This window comes from Acanthaster planci, linkage group LG05 (assembly GCF_054643075.1).
Source record: "Acanthaster planci isolate LZ-2023a linkage group LG05, COTS_SCS, whole genome shotgun sequence".
Lineage (NCBI taxonomy): Eukaryota > Metazoa > Echinodermata > Asteroidea > Valvatida > Acanthasteridae > Acanthaster > Acanthaster planci.
In genome coordinates, this window is record NC_141781.1 from 10,777,162 (window position 1) to 10,805,125 (window position 27,964).

General features: G+C 44.0%; 1 protein-coding gene across 8 annotated transcripts in view; it reads right to left on the bottom strand.

Annotated features, from left to right (window-relative positions):
• The window catches only part of LOC110981100 (uncharacterized), a 131,745-nt gene that overhangs the window by 3,039 nt on the left and 100,742 nt on the right, over positions 1-27,964 (bottom strand). For 6 of the 8 annotated variants that reach the window (XM_087137298.1, XM_087137299.1, XM_022238344.2 and 3 more), the window contains 4 exons: positions 13,526-14,589; positions 5,445-5,574; positions 4,865-4,952; positions 404-4,401 (listed from right to left, as the gene is read on the bottom strand). In XM_087137298.1, the coding sequence (XP_086993424.1) occupies positions 404-4,401; positions 4,865-4,952; positions 5,445-5,574; positions 13,526-14,350 (5,041 nt within the window). In that variant the 5' untranslated portion in view covers positions 14,351-14,589. Of the gene's footprint in view, positions 1-403; positions 4,402-4,864; positions 4,953-5,444; positions 5,575-13,525; positions 14,590-16,710; positions 16,849-19,763; positions 19,953-27,964 lie in introns of those variants that run through there. The other 2 variants (XM_087137300.1, XM_022238428.2) reach the window with 2 other exon arrangements.

The window sequence follows — 27,964 nt, forward strand, 5'->3', positions numbered from 1 at the left end:
CATAAATAAGAGAACATTGTACCTTTCTGATATGCTTGTCAAGGGCAATGGACAGCGAGTCAAAGCTTTCAGACCCTCAGGAGGAATGGGAGACCTCTGAGATGCTATAATGTGGAAAACATGCCAGTCCCACGTGACTGGTTCAGTAATGCTTGTGTTGGACTGCTATTTGGCGAGTGCAAATAAATTACTGACACTCATTTTCCACTAAGTACAAAATCAGTTTGCATGAAAAAAGGCTGGTCTGGGGGTCAATGTGGATTCTGAATTTAAGAGTCATCCTTCCTTTGGGGGGAAACACTGCTCTAAAAATAAGCTCCCGAACTTTTTTTTTTCAGAAATAAAGAAGTGGGTCTTAAAAAGGTCTTAGGTTCTGAACAGGGAACACACAACAAAATCTTACCGTAAGGATCATAGGGCTGCAAGACTGGGTAGCCCATGCCTAGGTGTGTGTGCTGGTGGGTGTGCATATGCTGATGTAGTAAATGAGATGAAGGAAGAGGTGGACCATGCCTTCTGGCTGCATCGTACCTCGGAGAACCCTCTCGAGATGTGGGTGTCACTGGTGTTTTCCTCTCAGCAGGGGATGCTGGCCGATGTGGAGAGGACGACCGTCTCTTCTCCCTGTCCGGCTCTGGCGAACGTGACCGCTCATTCTTATGGTACTGGTTGGCGTGCTGCTGGAGGACATCCAGGGCTTTTGGTGGTCGCTCGCGGGAGGAGTCTCTACCCTTGCTGCCAGAGCCATGGGGAGAGGTCACGCCCGAGTGTTCACGGTCCATTTCGTAGCGTCCCCGCTCCTCCGGTGACTTCCACATGGGACTGATAACGCGTGATCCTGGCGGTGGTGGGTAGTGCAAATCATGAGGGATGTAGGGATAGGCAACCATGGGGTTGACTGCCTGGTAAGCAGGATGGTTTGGGTCGAAGGGCATGGGCACAAATGGCGACTGCACATAGGGTGGCTGAAGGTATGCTGGGTATGTGTCCAGCACTCGCCTGGAGGGTGGAATCAGTCCCCTGGGTGGGCCCTTGTCATGGGGGGACTGACTCTTGTTTGGCAAGGGAGAGTCTCTGTGTTTCTTGTCGCCGTTTGCTGACTTGGAAGATGGGGTGGTAGTGCTCTGCTCCTTAGGTGTGTCTTGCCTTGGGGAGATGCTTACTCTCCTGGCATGATCCTGCTCCTGCTGGCGCTCCTCCAATGTTCTTTGACTCTCCCTCCACAATTCACTAGACTCAGATCTCCGTCGATCCTCGTGTTTGGTTTTTCGTTGCTCTTCCTCCTGACGCTGCAACTCCCTCTGTTTGTGATCATACAGAGAGTACAGCCTCATCTCCTCCCGTTGCTGTTCTTGTAAGCTGCGACATCCGTCTGAGGTTCTTTGGGATCCGAGTGGGATAGCAACATCTGGACTCTTGGATCCCAACTTGTGAAAGTCTAGCTGCTTACCATGAATGGTCTCGGGGAGTTCACGTTCCCCTTTTCTCTTCAAATGTTGAGGGTCTTTGTCTGGTCTCAATCCCTTCCCTGTCTCAGGTGCCAAGTCCCTTTTAGTTGGGGTAACAGGTTCTGTTTTGATCTTGGGAATTGGTCTATCTCTCAGTTCTGAACTCTCCACAATTTTGTCTTTAGCAGCCTCCTGATCTCGTTTCTCCCTCTCTAGCCTTTCTGCCTCTGCTCGTTTTCGCTGCTCTGTGATGTATTGCTCATGATGCTGCCTAGCATCAGCAGGCATAAGACGATGATATGACGGGTCCATTGTCACATAGCCAGGTAGGAAGGGATACTGCCCACCATACACAGCCCCAGGTGGAGCCTGAGGTCTGTAGCCAGTTTCAGCGGATGGGCTTGGGGCGTCTTTCCTGGCCTTCTTGGGCTCGGGTCCATCTTTGCTAGGTTCCCTGCCCGACTCGGGTTTCAAGGGCTGGGTGGGAGTTGACCGCAAGGGCTCCAAAGACTTGGTCAAAGAATCAGAGCTGACGCCTCGCTCTCGGGCTACCTCTGTCAATGGTGAAAACATTGGCACATTCAATGGCTCTACTCTCTCAATTCTTCGTAGGTCTTCAGGGACTTGCTTATTTCCCTGGGAAGATCTCCCTACAGGAGTGTCATGAAAAGCATATGGATCTCTATCCTCCCTGGGTTTGGCAGGATCTACTGGAGCATCGTCATTGGCATCTGATATATCAGAATAGGCTGGGCTACCTGTCCTTGCATCATCTGTGCTCGGGGGGACCACTAGGGTTGGCACAGGGTGTTCAGAGGGCAAGGCATTGGGCTTTGCTTGAGAGGGCACTTGGAGTCCTTGGTATTCTGTTTTCATGGTCTCTGGGGAAGACGGAATGATCGGCTTGGTCGGTGGGGGAGGTGGAGGTTGTTGCTGCTGCTGCTGTTGTGATTGCATTGGTCCATGATGTGGTTGCCGATTCACAGAGTTCAGTATACTACTGGTGGGGATGAGCTTTGGCATTTCGGGCATGCTCGGGTTCACCATCGGCCTGCTGGGGATTAGTGATGGTAGCTCCTTTGGGGCATCCTTTGGAATTTGCTCGGCTACTTTGGTCTGGCTCTCAGCATTACTCCCTGGAACGTACGGGGAGTTCCTACCAGCATCCTCGGGACCAATGCCTGATGCAGTCAGTGCCTGCTTGAGAATGTTATTCTCTAATGCAGCTGCTGGTGACGGTTCAGGGTGTTGATCTGGTCTGGCAGTCTGGGGACTCTCCTTCGGCTTGCCCTCCTTCTGTTTATTGATGTCCTTGGAATCCCCCTTGGCTCCGTCCTTTGGGGAACCACCAGTGGCATGCTTCTCTTTGTCGGTCTTAGACTTCTTCTTGGGTTTGGACTTCTTTTCTTTGAGAGTTGCAAGAGAAGTGTTCATGACGGGGTTATCTGCCACAGTAGGCTTTGGCTGAATGGGTTTTAACGTAGCTCCTGTGGTGGGTGAGGACCCGCTGGGTTTTGTCGTCACTGCTGGTATGGTAAGAGGTGTTGGTGTTGGTCCACTGCTTGTGGTGACAATAGTTGGTATTGCAATGAGTTGTGGAGGTTGGGGATGGGGCGGCGCTGGGGCAATCGGTCGAGCAGACTTGGGCTTCTGAACGATTTTGTCCTGTTTTGGTTTCTTCTTCTCTGAGCCTCCCTTTGCTTTTTCCTTGTCTTTGCTCTTTGAGTGTTTCTGTGGGTCCTCGCTGCTGGGGGCTGATGACATCTTTGGCGTATCGGGAGTTCTCGGGACACATGTTGGGGACGGACTAAGAGGCTCCGTCTTGATGACTATTTGCTCTGGGTTGGAACGGATGACACTCACACCTACCTGCTTCTCTCCAGAGCAACTGTTAGTCTTTTTGGAGTTGTCATCAGCCTCTGCTGTCGAGTTGAAATCAAAGACGGACATATCTTTTTGACTGCTGCTGCTGCTTGCACCCTGACTCGTCACAGGTTTCTTATGCTTGATGGACTTGTCATTCAAGTGAGAGTCAGGCTTTGCCTTGACATTATTGGCTGCATCTTTGGCTTTGTTGGCACCATGGAGAATCTTGCTAGGACTGGTTTTATCTATCAGGCTTTTATGCTGCCCCCCTTTGGGACTGCGGGCTACATCTACTCTGCCCTTAGTCACTTCCTTAGTGTTTGGCTCTTTGCACACATCAGTTGACGTGCTTCCACTTGATAAACAAGGTGCTACACTGTCTTCCCGCTTCTCGGAAGTCACTGCGGGAGCAGTTTTGGTGTCTTTTGTTTTCTCGGTGGTGTTGCTGGCCGCTTTTGCTGGACTGGAAACATTGGGGACGGACCCTGGTGTGGGGCCTTCAGAGGCAACAGAAGTTTTGTCCCTCTTGGAGGGGTTAAAATCAGAGGCAGTCTCTGCCACGGATTTGGGGGTTTCTGGCTGATCTGCTTCATCGGGGGTGACCAGCTCCTGTCTGGGGAGATCTTGGTGAGCATGGGTCTGGTGGTACCTCAACCCGTTGATGTGTTTGTACTTCTTATTGCAGTTGGGTTCAGGGCACTCGATGAACACGGGTGAGGTGGCGCCCTCTGAGGAGTTGGGAGTGGGCGTGTTCCTGGCCGTCTTCAGCCTCTTGGATGTTGCTGCCTTGTGGTTGTCCTCACCTGAGCTCAGGTCAATGTCAGTGGGGCGGGCCTTACGCTTGCCCTGTGTGCTACGGTCAATGGCATTGGGTGGCGTGCGGCTACCGTTGGATGCGCTGCTACCCCTCCGGCTTTTGACGGTGGTTGAGTTGCGCAGCTTGCTGTGAATGGAAGAGCGGGTCTCGGTGAAGTTACTGAGGTCATTGTTGTTGTTCGTTGTGGAAGAGCTGTTGCGCCCTCGCTTGGGCCGGCCTGGCGCCTTAGCATTCCTGGTCTCCATGTCACTGGTTGGGGAGTCACAAAACCTGCAAAACAAAGATGGAATAGAAGTGCAAATGATTCTTCATTATACTCTAAAGAACTTTTTTCTCAGGAAACAGAATAAAATAGAATTAAACTTACACCTTGAGCCAAGTATCTCTGGATTTGTTCAGTTATTTGTCAACTTACTATTTCAGGCACCCCATGTGTCACTTCATTCACTCAATTTATGAAACATTTGACAGAAAGTAAATAAACTAAGATATACTACAAATCAATCACATATTCATGAAAAAATGCAGAGCCATTTTCCCTAGCACAACAAAAATTAATGCTTTTAGCTCATGCTTACAGCTCACGTGGTGAATCTTCAAAAGAATAAAGAGCACATCAATGTCAGATTTTGGTGTACACTCTTGTTATTAATTAGTAATGAAATACCCTTTGGTGTTTTAAAAAAGACATCTAAAATAGCATGCTTCACTGTAAAGTGAAGATTCTGTTTACCTGGGTGGTGCCCAGTCATGTTTGGTGCAGTCAAGGAGAGTGCCCACATACGTCTTGTTCCTCCATGTGACATTCACGACAAGTACACCTGCAGAGTTTACATGACATCATAAAATGTACAGTATGTGTATATATGTACATGAGTGGTTGCTGGCTTGACTCCAGAATGCCCGGTTACCGTTACGGCTGGTGTCTTTGGTCCATTTGAGGATTTGCAGCTAGACACCTGCTGATAGATTTGGCCCAGTTCATTTTAATAACCCACACCAGAACAAGCATTGTGGGTTGCATGTGCTCTTAATGCGTGATCCTAACCAATCCAACTGCGAGGAAGAAGTCCCAGTGGTGCAAAACAACTGATGACATTTCAGAAATAACACCAAGTTTTGCCATTCAATAGTCTAATGACAGGAATAAAAAAAATAACAAAAAAAACAAAAACCTGAAACAAAGCCTCCAAATTCTGAAAGAATTGACCAGCCTTTTCAAGTGGACTTCATAAGCAAGACCTTCATGTACTCAGGCATGATTTAACTAGTGCCAGGCGGTGTTGAATGTTGATGTCTGGTAGCACCCTTACCCTGGTCAGTCTCATGCCACACAATGCCCTCCAGGTTGACCGAGGTGCCTGGCTCACAGGGCCCAAGACAGTCAGGGTCGGTCAGAGTGGACATATCAGAGGTGTCCACGGAGACGGAGTGGGTGGTGACCTGTGAATGACACAGAGTGAAGAGAAGGGGGAAAAATCGTGGTCAGTGTCGCTAGGGAGTGAAATCTGTAGGAATTTTCCCTTTACACGAATGTGTAATGTTTACCAGGAGGGAGAGAGAAAGTTTTTATTAATTCTGAGAGATGTACGGTAAGTTAGGAGGAAATCTGATCGCATGTTAAAAAAAAAGGGCACGGTAAACATGTCAAATTTTTCTTTTTTCTCTACGCTTAAAGATTTCTCTCAGCCGTGTTTTTGTATTTCATCTACTTTTGTTTTGTGCTTGTTTTCACGACTCACCTCGAGCTGACGTTGTTTATCACACTTCGTTTTGTTTACGTAACAAGTTTTGTTTCATTTATTCAACGCTGAAGTAGGAAGATGCTCCTTGCACACAATGGTTGTGATAATTCGTTATCTCTTCTTATGTTAATTTGTTTTGCTGCACCTACATTCAATGTTTAGTATCCAGGTGAAAGTACATTTTTTTGGAGAGACATAGATAGCTGACCTGTAGTGCTGAGTGTGTTATATTGATTTCGGCGTTTGGTGGAGAGAGATGCCTGAGAGTGTTCGATTTGTCAAGTGCTGTTGGGTTGTTGCCTACTGAACCGACAGGTGAGTGGAACGCAGCCGCCGCTGGTACAGGGCTGGTCAACCAAAAACTTAGGCTAAGAGCCAAGAAGTGTATACTTATAGCAACACTCCAAGAATTGACTGGTCTTCGCACAGTGTCAGCCTGAAGCCTAAGTGTTCTCCTCCCCGAACTGCCGCAAGTTTCACATCAGCATAGTTTTCTTGGTAACTGCTTGAAACTGAACGAGTTCATCGTGATATTTTTCTATTCGGTAATGTTCCAATTTGATATTTGTGAAATGGCCTTAAAAGTCCAGATGTCAATTTCTGAAACTTGTGTTTGACACTAACGCTACATTGAGAGTTTACTTTTGTGGTCCGGTGGATCAGAGATTTGTAGTCTTTTTCGGTTATCTCAAATCCTTAGATGACAATTTTCCCTTGATGGAAACCTACCTTTTGCTTCATTCCTTGGATGTACTAGTAATCTCATTGGCTGCTGTCAAACACAAGTCCCAGACTTTGCCAGGGAGGACAGTCCATACTGAGACCCTCACCCATGCTTGCGAGGAAACTTGCACCAACAGCAAAGCCATTGTGTTTGGTTCAATGCCGCTACTTTGTATTAACAGGAGTTGCTTTGACTTAATTTTGATTTAACAAGAAAGTGGCACGTCCTAAGTATTTCCTTTTGCTTTCTTGACAATTTGGCTTAATATGATTGAGTTAATGATTTGTACATGCATTTTGTTACATTAATTTATTTGGCTGTACTTTGATTTGTTTTATTTTTGCTACCATTTATTGATCTAACTAGTACCACTACGATTTCTTTCTTTTTTTATGCTAAATTAATCGCTTAACCAAATTCACCTGGTTTGGAATTGCTGAGTCACTGATTGTAGATCCAATCCAATTCAGTTCGAATCATCGAGTTGATTGAGTTCCTTAATTGGAGGAAAGTTTTCTCTGAATTTCTTTCATTTACTTTGTAAACATTGCATATAGTTTCAATTTAACTTATCTCTTATTTTCATAGTAAAGACACTTATTTCAATCACATCTACTCCTTGTCACAATTCACGTCAGAGTTGCGTTTGTTTAGGAAACTTTGTGACACCCCAAAGCATTTGAGATAAAAAACAAACACAAAACAAGAAAAAAAAAAGAAAAAATTTAATTTTAAACTCTTAAAACCCCATGCTACTAGAAGCAAACCATGTCACGACATCTGGGGGAAAATCTAAATATCCACCTAAACTCTGGCTCAGACATAACACTTTGGACTGATTAATCATTCACAAACTTCCTAGAGATTGTTTCATGTTGCACTTTAATGTCTTGCCAATATACTAGTACAAGTTTACTGCTTGGTGGAAGGGTGTAATTGAGCAAGCAGTTTCACTGAGTTGTGTGAAATTTTTTTTTCACGCCTTCCTGCTGGGCGAGGGAATGAATTCAACAGAAAAACAGACGACTAAAGAACCATACTTCTGGAATATATGCCGGCACATTATTTGTATTTAAAAGCACTTAATGTCTATTCCATGGACATTGGCCATACAGGAATTAGTCATGATGATGTGTAAGCAGATGAGGTGCATGTACATGTACCATGCTTTAAACTATGACCCCTCAATCCACTTTGAATTTCAAGGCATGGAATTCATTAAACATGGAGTCCCCCCCCGCCTAGCCTATTATTTATTTAATTCTTTTTAAAATCTGAGTCGTGTACAGTCTCTATGCAAACCTAATTTATGAACTTTAACCGACAGGTGGAAAACAACCTGTGAATGCCATGATTGTGGACTGTAGTAGCTATGCCTTTGTAGCTCAGGCTTCACATTACACAATTGGAACTTGCTGCAGTTACTACCACATACTAATGCACAATTTCAAGCTACAGCTAAGAAATTCGGACACAGCCTATTAGTATTACTCCCAGCTGCAGCCACTATAGGACATGGCCCATTTCTCCTTGCACATACGACTGAAATAGCGCCCTCTCTTGTCCGGGCAACACGCTTGTGAACAAACAAAAAAAATGATGCTGACTTGAGAAATATCCCAAACCACAACTCGGCCGGCCAACAAGAGAGGAAAAGAAGTGCCATTTGGATCAAGCAATATCTGTAAATGGCTTCCACTGTGGCAAAATGACCTTTCCCCCTTCAACCCCAACTAACGCTGCCATCCAGCAGATATTCCCACAAGTGCCAGCTCTGTGACAACAAACCCGAGGGCCGCCAGAAGGGATCAGTGTTTGCAATTATTTGAAGGGGGTTGGGCTGGCTACAATTACAGGCCAAGGGAGGCCTTGTAACCTGAAAGGGAGAAAAAAAATAAGCGAACTGGTCCACTGCTCCCCCCCCCATGGAAAATGCCATATGAATCACTTGCTTCCAAGGTAGAAACTTTAATTATTAGAGGTAGGTCTGCACACGGAACAATAACAATAAAATCCTATTACAACTGGAATTCTTAAGCACTGTTCAATAAGGCTATGAAGCTGAAGTTGCTGGTGCATGCAGAGTGCACGTGCTTCAAAGTTCGGTCACTTAACAATTTTCAGAATTTAAGCTGGCTTCCACAACTTAGCTTGCTTCATGCATGATAAGCAGGGCACTCTCCAAGTGATTTGCTTCATGGAGGTGCCAAGACTCTTTCCCAGCATACCATAATCTACTTTTTAACTCTCGCTACTTCAAACCAAATCCCTGCCCCCGCCCATTTTATGAAGAAACCATGGCCACTATTCTGGTGAAACTTATTTGTCTGCCATGGTGCAGGTGGTTGACTCACATACTTTTTGGCAATTTGACCTCAGCCCCGTGCTTTCAGGAACCGTGAGGGATAAAAATCTTGATTTCCGAGTTGACTGGGTATTCCAGATTACTGTAATCTTTACTTTGCAGATTTGCTGAGGAAAAAAAAAATTAAGAAATGAGGCTTGTGATTTGGAGGGCTGCAATTATAAAAATAAGAAAAAGGGACAAAAAAAATCAGCAACACAACTCCATAGATTTTGAAGTAGGGAATTACAAGTTTTACTTCTGGTTGGAAGGGAAGTTGGTGTCCTTCAATTCCTGGTGCATGGGGAGCTAGGAAGTGGTCTTAAATTTCCTCACGCAGTACCGCCTCTGGACTGCAGATGTTCAGATACCCATTTAATGGGACATGACCCTACTTCCTGCCAACACAACTATTTGATTTCACACCGGGGAATTAATGGAATCCCTGACTCTGGCCCCCAGACTCTTCAGCTCTGATTCATACATGGATTCTTCAACCGCCTGGGAGCCGATGGGTGGGGTACCGCACCAGCCAGTGATAAAGAAACAACTACCAACACTGCGCCAACCTTGTTCATGAAGAAAAATCACAATGCACTGATAAGCAGGTTTTATTTACAGGGCCCACAGCAAATAAAATTCATTATTACAAATGCGCAAAAGACTGTGTTTTATAGAGTAATTGAGCGACTACTTAAAGCTGTTCATTTATCATGTCCGATGATAGGTGGTTGTAGCAGTGTTTGTCGTCTCCTTGAACTTTACTCCTTTTCCTCCCTTTGCATGGCCCAGAACCCCGCTGCTGATTAGGCTGGATCGTTAACATATTATACACAAGATTAAACTTGATGAATTGCAACCTGCATGTTTACAGATTGTCTGCTGGCTTGTGGGCTCTGTTCTAGTTGAACAATGGACCCCCGGACGCCCTGCGTGTAGCACTTCAACCCTGACTATCGGCACGAAGGAATTGTGAACACTCCATGCATGCAACAATGAGCGGGGAAAAAGGACTTCACTGCATCTGTGCCTGAAGTTGATTACTGGTTCATAGATGGGTGCATGAATGGGTGAAGTTACCCTTTCCTGGGTTTCCAACTGTCCCAAAGAGCAAAACTGGTGTCACGGCTCTTCACAAAGGACACATTTATTTTGCGGTGAGCCTATGCATGCAGGCATGTACATTGTACATGTAAGAGTTCTCATGGGATCTCATGGTGTACATGAAACTCTTCTATCTAGTTTCAACTTCCATGCAAATAGAAATTCCACTGAGAAAAAACATCAAAGGAAATTCATGTTCATGTACATCAAAAGTTACCTGTACATGTGGTCCCGGTGCCCCTCCCAGGTGCCTCCCCCCCTTAAAAAAAAACCAAACAAACCGGGATGAACAGATATTGAACAAGGCTAACAAAAACTTGCCCCCCAAAACCCCACACCACTGAAAGCTGGTGCCCCCCATAAGATGCTGTATGATGAGTAACTGTATGATACACACAAGTTGGCAAACAAATACAGAGTGCTTTCATGAAGAAATCAATATTTGTTGCCGAGTCAAAGACGTACTGAGCCCAGACGCCAAAACATCAGTCTGGGTTTTGAAGTGATTCCATTTCAGTCTCAGTCTGTCGGCTCCCACTGCCCCCCCTTCCTTTCCCTCTTTTTACAAGCCATCTGAGCAAGGCAAGCCCGCCCGGATTTCTTGTCCCTCCCTGCTAATATAATACCCCAAACCACAAATTCTCCCTCCATTTCATAACTGGTAAAAAAAGGAGTGGGGGGGCCCAGTTGGGTCGGATGAGGAGATGACAGAGGCGGAAGGCACCACTGCTCACAAATAGGGGTGGAGATCTGGCTGGATAGAAAAATTAGATTTACGACTTGCGTTACAGGCTGTTACACTCCCTGCAACAGAGGGACATGATTAAAGGCAATGAGAGTGCTGGGGGAAAAAAAATTCCAAGTTCATTCTAAAAAGCAGGACAAGTAAGCGATCACACATCCAGTGGGGTATGATCCATGCCTGATCTATGGCAGGAAGCTGTATTTTAGCTGGGTATTGACCCTACCGATAATGGACCACCCCTAGACTCTCTTTAGGAGCAGAAAATGTATGTTGGAGTATCAGGTTTGTTATTGCAAGAGTATCATTGACGACATAAAACAGTGTTCATTCCGCACTGAGTGTAACCAGTTTCTCAAGAAAAAAAAAAAGAAAAAAGCCCAGGCCAGAACTACCCCGACTTTATCTATCGGCAGAGTCAAAACACGTTTCAATTTGGTTATGAATAATACTATGGTGAATCCAGTCAGTGTGGTCAGTGACTATGACCTGCTACACTGAACTGCAGACAGGACAAACAGCAAGACTGACACCACGTGTAACAAATTCCAAAGGGTAACTAGATTTAAAGCCTTAGGGTTTAAAGTTATATGTACACGCACTTTTTTTTTTCCCCAAATCTACAAACACTGGACTTCTGAGTGACACACTGCCCCAAAAGACAACTGAATCACTGGCATCACGGGGGACTAAACAGCTCAGCAGGTCAACTGCCAGCCAGTTCCTCTGCAAGTTGTACCACGGTGTACCTGTAAATCTCATTTCCAACTCTTTATTGTCCGACTGATCATGAAGTTCCCGTAAACAGTTCCCGCCAGTCATCCTACCGGTAATTCTTGTATATCTTTTGAGGACGGCTGGACAGCTTGATGACATTACATGAAAATGCTTTTTACCTCCTGACAATTTTGCTTTGAGACACAGACAAATATCTGCACTTTTACACACAATCCGGCAAAATTCCTACAGTACAACTAGAGAAATGATGCATGCTATCTCAATCTTCAAATGTGCTTGACAGGAAATCAAATATGTCATGAAATTTTCCATTTTGAGAGAAGAAGTTAGGGCCAGATATGTCTCTGCAACCACCCTTTTTTTCTCTTGGCCCTTTTTTTGCATTCAACAGAGCAATGATAAAAAAAATGAGGTTTTATTATCACCAGATCCCATGTCCTGCCCCAAATCGATAACAAAATGGCCAAGTCCTTATTTACCCGGTTCATGCTGCAAGCCAAGGCTGTAGTCAATGCTGCACAGGCCACAAGTATCCTGGCCCCGGGCAGCAAAATCTGCAAACACTTGTATTCCGTGTCATCTAATCAAATCCCATTCATGGACTATCCAGCTGGCCCAATTGCAAGAAAGGGAGTTATCGCGCAACAACTCCCCCAGATTCAAATCTTACCGTGAACTCTGACCCTCAGACTAGTCATGACTGCAGGTGCAAATTCAAGCTGCAAGATGTGGCATTTTCTATTGCAATGCCAAGTGAATTGTTCAAACACCATTATCATTCTTTTTGTTCTTCCCACAGGGTTTTGATGTCACAACTCCTTCACCGAGATTTCCAGATGATTCTCTGAAGATTACCCAGCATATGATGAAGCCAGTACCTAAATGTGCCATTGCTCTTTTTGTTGCCAGAACAGTCAGAAATGAAACCCCAACCTGTAGGTGCACATCAATTCACAGCTGTGGACATCTCCAGAGAGGGTGAATTGAAAGTCACACACATTGTGATTATGAATCCACACATCTGATTCAATTCTAACTTGGGATGTTACACATACATGTACACTATACAGTGTATGTTTGTACATGTACCTGAACTGTGCTATGTTGAACCCCAGACATTTGGCTCTGGAACGAGGAAATCACAACCCATACAATGTACATAATCAGCGAGGCTCCTTGAAAATAAAAACTTGGACCATTGCAGGGACAACAAGAAGCCTACTTGTCACAGCCAACCAGCCTTGGTTTCTAGGCCAGCGCTTTTGCTAATGTTTGGATGGCAACTGGTGGCTTAAAATCATGGTCAGGTGTAAAGCAAAGCACCCTCAAATGGTCCTCAGATGAGGGCTGCAAAAGCCGTTTGTTCGTGTTGATAGATGTTAACTTTAGATGTAAAAAAAGAGCATATAATGTATAATTCTAGTCTTTTATATCCAATGTTACTGTTTTCCCTAATAAAACTGAGGTAAAAAAACCGAGAGAGCAAAACAAACAAAATATAAACTTTGAAATGAAAGTTAGACTCTTTCTCCTGTAGGTTAGACTGTCTCTCCTATAGGTTAGACTCTCTTGTAGGTTAGACTGTCTCTCCTATAGGTTAGACTCTCTCTCCTATAGGTTAGACTCTCTCTCCTATAGGTTAGACTCTCTCCTATAGGTTAGACTCTCTTGTAGGTTAGACTCTCTCTCCTATAGGTTAGACTCTCTCTCCTATAGGTTAGACTCTCTCTCCTATAGGTTAGACTGTCTCTCCTATAGGTTAGACTGTCTCTCCTATAGGTTAGACTCTCTCTCCTATAGGTTAGACTCTCTCTCCTATAGGTTAGACTCTCTCCTATAGGTTAGACTCTCTCCTATAGGTTAGACTCTCTCTCCTATAGGTTAGACTCTCTCTCCTGTAGGTTAGGTGCTAATTTATAACAGTGGTTGAGACATTTTCTTCCAGAAAACTGTTCTACATAAAATTGTAAACAGCTCCAAGCAATAACACTACTCACCTTGTCATTTTTGCCCTTCTTTCCTCCATGTTTCTTGTTAACACCACCATGAGCAACCTCCTTCTTGTTATTCACATCACCTTTGACCTCCTTCTCATCTTTCTTCTTTCCGTCCTCCTTTGTTTTGACTTCGTTGTCTCGGTTGTCCGCTCTGCCCTGTTTCTTTTCCGAGTCCTTGGCAGTGCTGGCCATGGGGCTGCCCATGACCCCTTGCAAGACGTGGTTTAGGCTGTCCGAGTTCTTAGGTGGTTGCTGTGGTGGTTGGGACTGCAGAGGGACGGGCAAATTTCCCATGGAAGCGTTGAGTAGAACGGTGGGGTTGGTTTGGTTTGCCACTGCAACCGCGGTCTGCACTAGGGACACGGCAGCAGGCACCTTGGAAGCATTGTTCATGACGGGGCTGCAGAATATCTTCTCCTGCTTGGCGCTTGAGTCTTTCTTGTGGTGGATGACCACTCGTGGTTTGCTCACCAGGTCCTGCCGCTCAGGTGATGCATGGTGTGCTGTTGAAGCCCCTGTTGCTGCTGCTGTTGTGGTCAAAGGAAGGGCTTCTTCGTTACTGCTGCTGCTTGGGTCCTTCCGGGGTGAGGAGGCAGTGGCTGACTCTCCCTTGGAGCTGCTCACCTTCCGCTTGATCTTCATTTTGCCGATTCTCAGGGGGCTGCTGCAGTCGGCCGAGGGCACATCCTGCCGGTCCTTCTCCAGATCGGCGTCCAGGTCAATGATGAGGTTGCCCAGGCCTATCTCCCATTCCTCGCTGCTGTCGTACTGGGGGGTGATCTCCTCTTTGGCCGCAGGGTCCGGGCTAATGATGCTAGAGTCCATCTTGGTGCGGCATGAGAGGCGTACTGCCCTGCCCCCCCTCTAGGCCCCCGTTTGAGCTCAGAGGTAGACACCAGAGCACAGCTGTGTCGCCTTCCAGGGTGAGGGATGCGTTACGAATCACCCTCACACAGGAGGGGTCAACGGTTTGCCAAATTCAGCCAAATCAGGGATGATCTGTCGCTGGGATAATGCCAAAAAATTGCTTCGGCAGGGATTCCTCACTTCAGATCTCTGACATCCTGCAGAAATAGCAAGAAAAGAACAGAGCAAAATCAATCAGAAAACAGTCAAGTCATTGTTGGTGGAGCTGACAGAATGATATGATTCAAGTTTTTGCCTTTCTGAAGTCTCTTTGGATCAGAGTGAAGATCAGTCTCCATCACAAGTTTGACAGCAGAGAGCTTGCGAAGGAAACGGGAGTCACAAGCTATTACAGGCTACCTGTAACTGATGAGTGAGTCCTCCAACACCCCCTTTGACCTGTTTACTTAGAGCAGGCTGTGGGTTGAAAGTCAACGACCAGGAGAGACCTGGTTTGTTTGATTTCCAACTGAGCACTGTAATGAAGACACTTGACACTGAATGAGGACACAACACAATAACAGTAACAATTTAAGTCTCAAATGCCAACACAATTCCCTTGGGTGATATCTATCTCATGGGTGAGATATTCACAAGGCATAAACTAACCAGACAATTTTCCAACATCTTTGTGGATACAATGAAATCAAACCCACACACCAGGCCAGCTGCAACTATCCCTCTGCAAAACAACACTACATGATTGTAGATCAATTTATCAAATTGAGTCCATTGGTGATCTTATTGCGTTTGACAATGTGCATTTACACAAGCTCCACTCTGACCCATTCACACCCATTATGCAACACACTCCCAAAGGCTTAGCTTGTCACTATTCATTGCAGAGTACACCGCCCAGGGAAAAAGAAAACATGATTTACATGTATGCTATGAAACCCCCCCCTGAAAGTTTTAGGTGTCAATAATACCGTGCAAACCACATGCACAGGAAAAAGAAGAAAACAAAAACTCTTTTCTCTCACTCCACAACTGACTCATTCTTAAGCAGGAGGAAATTGTTGACCTTTATAAGTTGCTCATTGCAGAGCTGTCTAGTGCCCAACATGTTTCCATATGACAAACACATATTAAGACTGCAGTTACAGCGAACAATGTAGACTTGACACAAACAACTATAAGATTTTGGTCGCTGCAGGAATCTGAGAAAATGAAGTCGTGGGAATATGTTTCCTTGCACACTTAATGAGCAGGTCTGTGGGGGGGGGGAGGGGGAGAAGAGGCCATAGGACACAAGACCCAGGCTTGTTATTTATTTAATGGACTGTGAAGAGGGGATCAATCATATTCATCAAAGGGGGGAGGGGTGTTGGGAGGGCTTAGGATGATTGTGTCATCAATCAATTCCCCATATCAAAACCATACACGCAGAAAAGTATCTATTCCTGACGTACTGAAACTGTGAGCAATGTATTGACATATACGCTCCAGGGCTTGGTGCTGTATACCTTGCCCCTCTTCTTTTTATTGAAGCAGATATATCTTCTCACAAGTTGCCATTTCACACATCCTGTCACCCGAGTTTTCAATCAAAGGGGTGACAATTGTCTCTAATGGGATTCAAAATTTATGGAAAGGATGTGGAATACCTTGCATATTACAATTGTAATATAAACAGGTTATAAGTGGCCTGCAAGTGTAAGATTTACTGAGAGAAATCAAGCTTCCCCTAGTTGTTTGAATACCAACAGCTAGGAACTGGGAATTAGCTTCCATAACCTTCATCACACCCAGATTAGGGTATTTGCCCTTTGAACTGGTTTGGGAGGGGGTGTCTGTAATCTCCCACAGGAAGTAAACAGGGCATTGATATTCAAATGAGGCCAAGGAGAGGCAGCTCTACTGGAACTTGTTGCCTGTTGGGAGGAATGACAACAAGAGCTCTGGGGGTTCCATGGAATGCACCCCATCATAGCTGAGATTGATATTGCAAAACAAACTGGGGAAGTCTCAGCTGCAAGACATGAAAAGTCATAAACAACCCCAACAATTAAAGTTCCTGGCAACATACATGTACAATCACTTACATGTACCGGTATAATGTGTACTCGATAATGCACAGAAGCAAGTCTAATAAAGTTAGATGGTCTGTAAATATGAGCAAAATCTATAAAGTGTGTTATATGGTTAACTCAATCATGACTCGGTGAAAACAATATGTAAACATTCTCCTGCTTCATTCCAATCACCCCGTCTAAAATCTCTGAACAAGACATAGACAGACTACTTATCTGAGACATTGCTTTCACTGAGAAACTTACCTGAAAATGTCAAACATAACACTACATGTAAGTATAGGGAGCTCACAATACACAGGCACTGTATGCACATTTTCATGAGTACTTTCAGTTGAATGCACTGCAGCCATATCATTGCGATCCCAAGCGATGCGGGCACGGCGGGAATGCACTTTCAATCTCCCCCCGCCCGCCTGTAATTCCAACTGGCTTGTCACAATAACCCTTGCATGCCCAATGATAACAAGACCCCACAACAGTTACTGCTAATCAACTGAGGGTGTGATATTTTACCAGCAGGAAGCGGCTGATGAATCCCGTTTTCACACACAGATGAATGACGGACTGCCAACCTTAAAGGGCAAAGACTTTGGCTCTCACTACCCCCCTCCCCCCAATTACCATGACATTCCTCCATGCTTCCAGCATAAAGCAAGGACACAGAGCTTCCAAGTTCCAGCAACCATTGAGTTGGTTTTATGGATTCAATCATGGTCAAATGGCAGGCAATAAATGTGTTTCTGTGATCTGTTGTGCCCTAGTCTAAAGGGAATGTACACTGTACAATAAACTCCTCTCTGTGTAAGATGAATAGAAATTCTTCTGATACAGGCCGTGAAGCATGAGGATTGAGGAGCAGATAAAACATGCTGCACCAAGGTTTTTAATATGCCACGGGAAACTTCCAGGTAACAGAAAATTTACGATAATGGGTAACCATGCTAGTAGAAATTACTGTTTGGTAGAGAGGTCCTGATGAAGGTTATCATTTGCTTACCATCTGACTGCTTGAAAGAAAACAAAACCCAGACTTCACACTTTAGTTTGTGCTGTCAAGCTTGGCCTTTAGTTAATTTTGATGGGCTTCTCTAACAATGGCCAGGTTATATTTCAACATCCAGGCTCCTGTCACTGAAAGCTGATAATGCAACACTATTGTGACATGTCGCACCTGCCATGAACTTGATCCAGTCAACATACTTTTGAAAAAAAAAAAACCGAAAAAAAAGGAGGGATTTTTTACCTTGAGGCTCACCGAGTCCGTGTCAGAATAAAACCCTGCGTCAAGGTTCATTATTTTCCATGTCCCACGCGCATACACACCCATCCACCACTTATATGTACCTTACATACCAACTGTGGACATTCCTTTCTTTTCGTGCAGTTAAGAAAACCTCGGTGACAAAAATTGTTTTTCTTGAACTGGGAACACGATTTTCAGCTGGCTTTTTGTACAAGGTTTCCTTGACTACTCCTCTTCCTTTCACGAAGCATGACCCCTACCCCAAAATGCCTCTAAACTTCTTTTTCAGAGAAGGGGAAATGTCCTGTGGACGTGTGTTAGTCCAGAGAACATCTTCCTTTCCTGAATCGTGTGGACATCTTTTGTTCACAAGTCCACACTAGGTCTGTAAGGTTAGCCCACGCACATACACAACCCCAAAAAGGACAACAAATATCTTGACACTAGTCAAACGTGTATCCAAGCTCTGATATGTATCGTACAATATCTTTACAAAGACAATATTGGTCAATATGTAAAGTAAGAACCCTGTAGCAATGATACCCGATACAAATGTACAAGGTTGCATTTCAGCGGTTGATTAAACAAGAAAAACGACCAAAATTTACCCTCTGGATAAAAATGGGTTGTTCTGCCAGACAACATTCACCACAGGGCAGTCAACAAGCATGCTATCTGGTCATTGGTACGTGATGCAAACCACAGAGGAGGCAAAAAAAGACCAAAGAGACTTTATTCACGAGTCAGCCATAATGAGATTGACGGTGAAGTTAACCCATCATTTCAGGGACTTGTGTGTAGAAATAAAAGCCATCAGATGAACTTTCTTGTCAAATTCTAAGTCGGTTTGTTTTCTCTCAGTGTCTGAATGCCTCGGGGGTTGAGATACACACTTAGTCTTTCCCATCTTCATAATTCTACATTCACAGAGCTGCATGCGCACCCGACAGCAAAATTCCACACTTCAACCCTGACTTAACACTCTGTTGAATTCAAGCAAGGCCGTGTCAGTGGGGATCAAATACTCCCCACGAAAAAAGACAAACAAGTGTAACAGAGGCAACAGTTCTTATCACCAAAAATGGGGGGTACAAAGCCAGGCACAAACTGCATCCAAAGGACGAAAGAAAGTCAGACCAAAAATACCCAGCCTCAAACAAAAAATTGCTGTGATCAGCCAACAAAAAGCAGTTGAATCATTCTTGCAGGCCATTTGTGACCCCTTTTGTGTTCCTGCAGCCAACAACACACCTTCAGCACGCTTAACAGCCATTACTGCACCTGCACATTCCACAGGGGATGCCTTGGTCCTTGTTGCTAGCAGCGCCAGGTACTGTGCCATGAATGACCCTGTGGTTGATGTGACCGGCCAACGCACCAACAACGAGAGTGTGTTTACCCCGGCAGGAGTTTAAAAACTGTGATCAAACATTGCCAAATCAATGTGTGGACTCCCCCCCCCCGAATCTTTTCATGGACAATGGGCTTCATACCTTCAACAAGTTGTTTGTTGATGACAACAATAATTCCCTTTTTGTGATTTCAAGAAATTCTTTCCTTTTTGTTAATGGCATGGGGGAAAGCAAAACAGATCCCCCCTCTTCTTAAGCAAATTTTTAAAGTGACTTCATTGTCCACAGTGCAGACATATTGCCAAATGTGACCGCATGGACGGTGATGGTAGAGATTTGCCCAATATGCCGTATAATTAATACACGCAAGTGCAATTAAATAACATGAAGGACTAAAACTTGCAGCATTGTGTAGTCTGCTAGAGGAAAACTCAGCATTTCACATGGTCAAAGCAGTACGACAAACCTGAACTCTAACAGTATGGTTCATTGTTGCGTGAAAGTGCAAGCCGCATTTCATGCACTGTGGTTTCACATCAAGTCCCAATGAGTTGTTTGTGACAAAATGTTATTACCTTTGTGCAACCTTGTAATGTGGTAAAGCGATGCTGTTCCCTGCCTACTTGAAATCCGAGGGGGGTGATGACAATAGGTTTTGAGCCCTAGCATTGTCGGGTACTCAGCCACCCAGGTGCACTCACCTTTAAAAATGCGACCTCATCAGCAATTAAGGAAGTGATCATTCAGAGTGCACACAAAACTGGCTGCAACCAAGGCCAGACTCCGCCTAGCTTGTACGCATGTAGCCCCTTGTCTGCACCTGGCCAGTTATAACAGGCGGCCAATGAGAGCAGGGTGACTGGGGCCGAGGGGGAGGGGTTTAAACAAACCTGCCAATAAATTGAGCACACAAAAGGCCCAGTAGTTTATCTCTGTGACCTGTCTCAGCTCTGTGGAGGTTGGGCCAAGTGGCTGTGTGACAACCAGCAGAACAGATAGAAGCCCTGGACTGTAATAACACTGCGCACTACACCAAAACACACCACTACAAACCATACCACACCAAAACACACCACACCAGACCACACCACACCAGACCATGCCTTGTGCAAGGTGTGACCTTGCAAAAATCACCAGAAAGAATCCATGCTGCATACAACAGGAAGGATTGTCTGGCTACCTGAGAATCCAATAAAAAAATCCACAGTAGTGACTTTCCTGAATGGGTCAATTAACAGCTAACAATGACTTGGGGAAATGCGTCACCATGGTTGAATGAGAGTGGTTTCTGTATAGATGCTTTTGGGGCGGGTATACACTTAAATATACCAAATGCACAAACAAGTGATTATGGATGTGTAAATATAGAAATGAGGAAAAAAAATTGTTTTTTCAAAGTCACCAACTTCTTGTTACAACTCCTTTTCAAACTCCTTTAACAGCCAGCAAGTACATGAACATAAAAACTGACAATAAAAAAACCCATGAGATACAATGTACCAGAATACATGTACATATGAGCAGTGGCCGCCACGAATGAACTTCTGACAGAAAATGTGACGGGAAGACATAAAAAAAAGTAGTGAGATCTGAAAAGGAGAAACCAATTTGAAAATAAGAGAAACCATTGAATTCACCGTTACTTTCAAATATCCAGTAAAGGAAAATGATAATCCGCAGATGGGAAGACAGCCTTAAAATTAAGCAAATAAGCCCCCTCCCAAAAAAATCCAAAGCAGTGTCGACTCCCTCCCCCCAAACACCCTAAAAACAGTGTCACCTAATTAACTTCAGACAAGTCTTCCGGTCCAGCCACATGGCACTGTTTTTGTAATATTCCAACCTCCTCTAAGACATATCAGCATTCCAATTAGGGTCGAGCTTTACTCTTTGGCTTGTTTCCCATGTGCTGCGCGGGAACTTCCACGTTCATAGGAAAATTTAAGATCATTAAGTTTTGCTACATGTATGCATGCATGTACATTGCACCCTCCCACTGATCTGACAGCCCAAAGGTTCCTGATAAGTCCACTGCAGGAATTGGATTCTGGGTCTGAGAACTCGTTTCAAAGAATACTGTGTCCCTGTCAAATGCATTAATCTTGGAATGACATTCATGGAAGGCACAACATTGATTGAGCATCTCGCCTTTCTCACTTTGCCCTTGGGGATTTATTATCTCCCTATCTTCAGCTTGATTCTCCACTCCTGAACACTGGAACAAGCTTGCCGCGTCAGCAATGTTGGCAATCAGGGGTGTCAAACTTGTAGTTATTTTAGTTATTAAGGTGAGGGTGAACTTTTTGGTGACGTGACACTGTTTATCCCTCATTACAAACTTCAGGAGGTTTCATACAAGAGCTGGTAGCAAGTGTAATGTTTAAGGTCCGACTGCCAGAAATTTTTGATTTGTTGTTCAGCACCCAGCTTTCAACTTCACATTCAAAGAATTACTGAAGCCCACAAACTCTTTAGTTATCTATTACTGGCACTATTACAAAACCATGAATGTAAATGTATTATCTGAGAGTGCCATCATTCAAAGTACAAAAAATAGGCCTTGCTTCACAATGAACAATATTCTTGCTTTCTACAGTCATCAAATTACTCCTGGTAAGTGGAAAGAATTCAAAGCTAGACTACATCGACACTGCTGCGTTGGTTCCCTGTGTACATCTATAAATGTTACTAAACTGTCCCCCGAAGAAGTTCCCATTCCAAGTTTGGAATCAATCAAGCCCGAATCAGTTCATTTCCATTCTGGCCCAAGGCACTGGGTAGAAAGAAGGTGGGATCAAACCAGACTTTCTGACAAAGGGTCAATGGATTCTGGGCTGACTGCACCAGAATAAAATTGCTCCCCAAATTTGCCTTCCAAAAGTAATCAAAACGACACACTTGACGACGTATCCCCAACATTTTATCTCCAAAAAGACCATTCGCGGCGAGCAGAACAACACTGGCACCAACACAACACCTCACTGATTAAGGCACTCTGAAGATGTTAAATGTCACTCAATGCCAGTGGATTAACAGAAGACATTTCTGAATGGGGGAGAAGGAATGGAGGACTTGAGGTATTTAGTCTTGAAAGTGCGACCAAGTTACCTGCACATATATGCTGATTTCGCGTTGTACATGCACATGATCACTACATCAGTGTCGGGCAATCTTGACCTTTCCGCCAATGTAATGCATGCTTCTGCTGATTTGACACCACTTTTACGGCCATTTAACAGTATTGCCAATTCTTCCTACTGCAGGTATAAATGAATTGAAGCTTATCGGCAGATCAAGCGTTTGGAAGAGACCCCGGAAATGTGACTAATGTAAAAATCCAACGCGCCGGGTGCGAAATGGGGAAGTGAGGCACCGCAGATTACCAGCAAGCCTGCAACTCGACACACTGCTTCATCTCAAGCAGCGTCATTCATAGGACTGACTCCATGGATGACGAATAGACATAACAGTTATCATGTTTCCCCTGCTGAAATCCATTCCTTCAAAAAAAAAAGCCTGCTGCGCCCAGATCGGGAAAGATTAAGAGCGGGCGCAGTTTTGTCACAGTGACTCAAGCCCGAGAATTTTGCAAAGTGATTTAAGTAACGTGCCGACCGACAGCTGATGAAGATAGGGTCGATGCCACAATCCTCTGCGCATTCCTGTTTGTCACACTGGAGAGATGCCACATAACAGAATCACGAAGACACTAGATTGCACTCTGACGCTGTGCACCATCTAATGCTTCCCAGAAGTACAGGAGTGAAAAATGTCATAAAGAAACCCCCCCATGAGTAATTCTTTAGGGGGGAGGGCGACGGGAGGAAAACTGTCCTGAAACAAGCCTGGTGCTGTTATTAGTGCTGATTCCATAAGGTCAAATAAAGGAATGAATATTTAAAAAAGTCATCGCATGGCAGAGCAATTATTTCAGCAAAGTGACAATGCAAGTTGCTCACAGGCAAACCACACCATGCATGCTTTCACCTGAGGTAACATGTACATGTACATGTACCCTCATTGAGTCCAAGGGAGGCCAACCCAGGAATGTCAGCATAACCACAAAGAACACAGATTGTGGACTGTTCAGCCACACACACACACATACATACACTGTACATGTACATGTAAAATGGAATACAAATGGCCTCAGTCAGTCATCTTTTATCTGTTGATGGAATCAACCATTCAACCCAACCAAGAGACTACCTTACTAATTAGATTCCAAGTTGATGTGTTCATGTGCAGCAGGGTATGCTTCCTTCAATCAATTACTGTGGCCAAATGAAAAAAGAAAATATGTTTCTCGGGTGACAGGGACAGGTTCCTCAGATTCTCTGGTGACAGGGACAGGTGCCTAAGAGTTCAGACATTTTCATCATTCACTCAATCATCAGTTAGGACAGTGAAACATTCTGTACAAGGAAAGCAGATTTTACATCTTGGACCTGCCTCCAATTATTTTATCTCCCCCCCAAAAAAGGCAGTCTAAAAACATCTTGGTGAGAAAAATCATGAAATGAAATTCAAATGTTGAGAGGTGGATTACTGTATCAAATAAGAAGCATCAAAAATATGTACAAAAAGAAAAACACTGATCTATTGAGCAAAACAGTTGGATCACAATCATTAAAAAAAATATACATGTACCTTACCAGTGTCATTAATACACATGTAATTTCATGTCCAACACATATTTAAGACACAGTTGAATTGAAAACTTTTCAATATACGGAGAGTCCTTGCACTTGTGCATGTGAGGCTCTTCAACTGATGGGGGGAACACTGAACCTTTACCCTTTTCGGGCCAAAAATACCGGGAAGTTTCGGAAATTGCATAATTTGTCAGCTTTAAGATTCATTTCATCACCCAGCTGTGTGCACTGCAGAGCAGTGATATCCCCAGGCTGAGCTGGGTCTGTTACCAACATTTTATCTTGTCGAACATGGAGCTGGCATTTTCGAAGTCTCATGCCCTATGCACTTGAGACTTCTAATAAAAAGGGTTTTATGTACATTTACAGTGCCCATGTGCACAGCCTCAACTTTATTCTCTACAGATCTTTTGCCCGCCGCTTCCATGCACAAATTGACAATTTTTGGGGGTTCACAAGTACATGTATGTGTACTTCACACATACGTGCATTTCTCAGAGTGGATTATCTGCCTTTGTTTGGTTTGGTGTAAATCATCAGGAAAAGTCCGTACAATGTCTTTTTTGACTGACGCATGGCACCAGTGCCAAATGAGAGTATACAACTTATGGGAAAACAAGTCGTGAAATTTTTGACTTATGATTTGCTAAAACAAGACCAATCCTAAAAAGTAAAACTGAAAAAAAAAATGCTTTCAACAATCACAGAACAGATTCATAATTCCTTAATGCACATATATGTCCAATTTACCTTTATTTCTAATCTCCTTTATATTGCCATTCTAGGGGTTTTATAGCCTTTCAAAATTTCATACCAGTATGTAATTTTAAGGCAATGTTGTTTCAATGTAAAATTTGTTCCATAATGGCCCCTCAACTTGCTCAGTGTACATGTTTTAAAAACATTAGTAAGAAAACGGAAGAAATCCAAACATTTTCCAGGATTGGGACCATTTTAACAGGCTTGTCAAAGTTATGCATACATAACGTGTACTTCTGGCCCCGTAATGACCGCAGTAAAACCTTGCATAAGTTTTACTTCCGTCATGAAAGTACAGTTAACTTTTTCATGTGTAGATGCTTCACACCATTGTGTTCATGCAGTTTGTAGCTGGCTGCTAGCATGCAGTGAATACCCCCCCCATAAGCAATGTTCCCAGCTGACCGCTCCCACATTCTGAGTGAGTGCTCATTGGATAATCACCTCTGCCACTGGTGACATTGGGTGATAGTGCCGTGGATTGCATACCAACCAGGAATCAAGATCATTATCAACATCCTTATGGTTTTTTTCCATTTCAGGAACTGTCGAAGTCCGCACAGGGAAGCGTGTCCATTCCCTCTGTGGAGACTTGAAGTCAGTGTATATGTACATGTATTTATCAAAGCAAGTAGTGGCCTATAATCTCCAATAACAAAAGAATTCCAAACTGACTTTCCAAATACCACCACACTATTCTTGGTGGTGGAGTCTCAATGGAAGTGATTTTGTTACTGACAAGAATACCGTTAAAAAAGCTAAGGAAATTTTAAAAATCAAGTATGGTTCAAAGTTTTGCTTTGTGTTGGCTCATGTTGTGTTCACTCCTTGCAAGACATTAAATATGCAAGGTCTGCTCCAAGTATTTCGACTGAGTTCCCATGGGGGAGGCAATGACTTGGCCATTCATTTTTCTCCTACAAATTACACGTAAATTAATTTTAGATTTTTCCCTGCCCAACGTGTATTTTAACACTGTATACTAAGTGTATGCCCCCAAAGACTTGTGAAAAAAAACCCCACAAATGTACTCGGGTGGGACTCGAACCCATGACCTCCTGCTTACTAGTGCAGACGTCTTAACCACTGGACCACCGAGCTTGCCGGTGTCGGCTGGCTGGTTCGAATCAGATGAAGCTGCACAAACAACTAATTCAAAGATTTTTCACGAGCCTTCGGGGGCATACACTGAGTATAATCCATATAATCCAAAATTAATGTACATCTCCCCGGCGCAAATCCATCTTGGAAATAAATTACATTTACATTAAAATAATCCAGACGGCTAGCCCGTACAGATAATAATCTCTCAGATGTGTCGAAATAATAATTATCAGTGTTTGGGAGGGTCCGCCCTGCCTGTGATCCCTGTGCTATGTGTGTGTGTGTGGGGGGGTCGATGCTCTTGTAAAAATGCTGACAGGATTTGACTTTTTTTTTTTTTGGTGACAGACTGCGCATTATGGGGCTACTACACCCAGTATTCTTCCCCCCCCATGCCTTAACAATCCCGGATGACTCAGTGCCTATTAAGTGCCCATCTCCTTTTAGAACATTCTTCTCCCAGAGAAAACCAGCTTGGTTTACTGGGCAATGAGCCTGAATTGATCCCTGTGTGCCCTGCAAGCACACTGATTGTGTGTGGGCGCAAGTGCATGGACTGTGTAGTATCCAACATAAAAGCAAGATCCATGTTAAAAAACCAAACCTGTTAGAGCTTCAAACTGATAAAGAGTTGCTCATGAGCAACTGGGTTGAGACACAAGCGGTCACTGACTTTCATTGCATTCCAAGAAGCTTACACGTGTAGATTCCGAGAATCTTCAAAGATGTTTGCATTTCAGGCACCAGAATTGAGATCAATTCTGTTAAACACTGAATGGGTACATAATTTACATAAATTGTGCATTTGTTGAAATTGTATCAACTGAGAAATGCAATTCAAGTAAACAGCACTGACATGTTGTTGAATACACAAATACACATGGAATCTTTACTCCCGCTCGGAGCAGCTGTCTTGAGCACACCAAAAATCCAGAAGAATAGGAAAAGTTCCGGTCACTACAAAAAAGGAAATACAATATGCTACCAATAATGCTGAACAGGTTGAGAAATTGGGGAGTTGGACAGCAAAAACAGAGTTCATTCCACAATAGTTCAGTCAATCCCAAGATTTGTCCTGTGTGAAAAGGTCTATAGTCTATACTGTGCACACTAAAACTTCTTACATGCGTGCACCTCCACACATGGGCAGTTATATCCCCACCCTATGATCGGATCAGGGAGCTGGGAACATGGAGGGCACACACCTGAAACCAAAGCCCCCAAAGACGGTGCAGGATCCCAGGAATCAGCAGATTTTGCTATGTGTTTTGTTGCCTCCCTGGGATTACCCAGCATTGGGGCATCCTGCCACTGAGGGGGGGGGCTGGTATAAATAAAGCAGATGTGCTAAGCTTTAAAAACCACAAGAGGTTAGGCCAGGTGGGTGTTCAATGCAGTGTGAATGATAAGTGCCTGTACAGTATATATGAAGCAAGATATGGGACAGAGAGCACCCCCCACCTTTGGGTTGGTCATTGTTTGATCAGAATCTCAGGAATTCTTTACAGACATCTAGAGGGGATGTGTTAGGTAACAATACTCTAGGGTGTGTATAGGAATTGGACATGTGGGGGGGTACCCTCCATCCCTATCTTGCTAGGTATAAGTGCTGTCTAATCATCATGTACACAAAACCTGCCCAGCCACAGTGCCTGCTTGATAATCGCAACAGTCACAACCCCTGACCTTTCTGTGCTCAGACTAGTAAAAAGTGGTTTGTTTGTGAGGTAGCTTGCTGGTACAGCATTATCTTGCTTCAAAGAAACAACAAAGTTACAACACTGTCAAAGGAAAAGACGCCGAGTAAATTCCCTGCCAGCCTTAGAGTAGCACATATAAATCAGGCAGTCTTGGCTACAGGTGCATGCAGGCTAAAGAAAGCTGGGAAGCTATAGTTGGAACATGTCTGCTCATTCCAAGCGCAAAATTACACTCATCAATTAAAAGAGATGTTCTTTGTGAGAATCCTTTGCAATAACATGATAATCATTGCAATTTCATTTTTGATTTTCGACTGCATTGTATTAAGTACTGCAGAGTTCAAGTTAGCTGAGCTAATTTTCTGGTGATTTCAAGCGTGTTTTTTAAAAACGAAAGAAGGCCTGACATTTTGATACTGGCAGTATCGTTCTCTACCTAGCAAAACGACCACTGATAAAAATTCTGCTAAATTGAAACGCTGGGCCCTCTACCTCACTTGATTTGTATAGTTTGGGTCACTGTAGTCAGTACAGAGTTTGTGGCAGTTTTTGTGGCACATTTTTGAAGTTGGACTAAGAAAAATGTTCTTCACATCTCAAACCTCTGCTCTATTCAGATGCGATGAACGTTGAAAATTCAAAAATGAAAGAAAAGGTGCCAGTCGACACACTCAAGGGAAATTC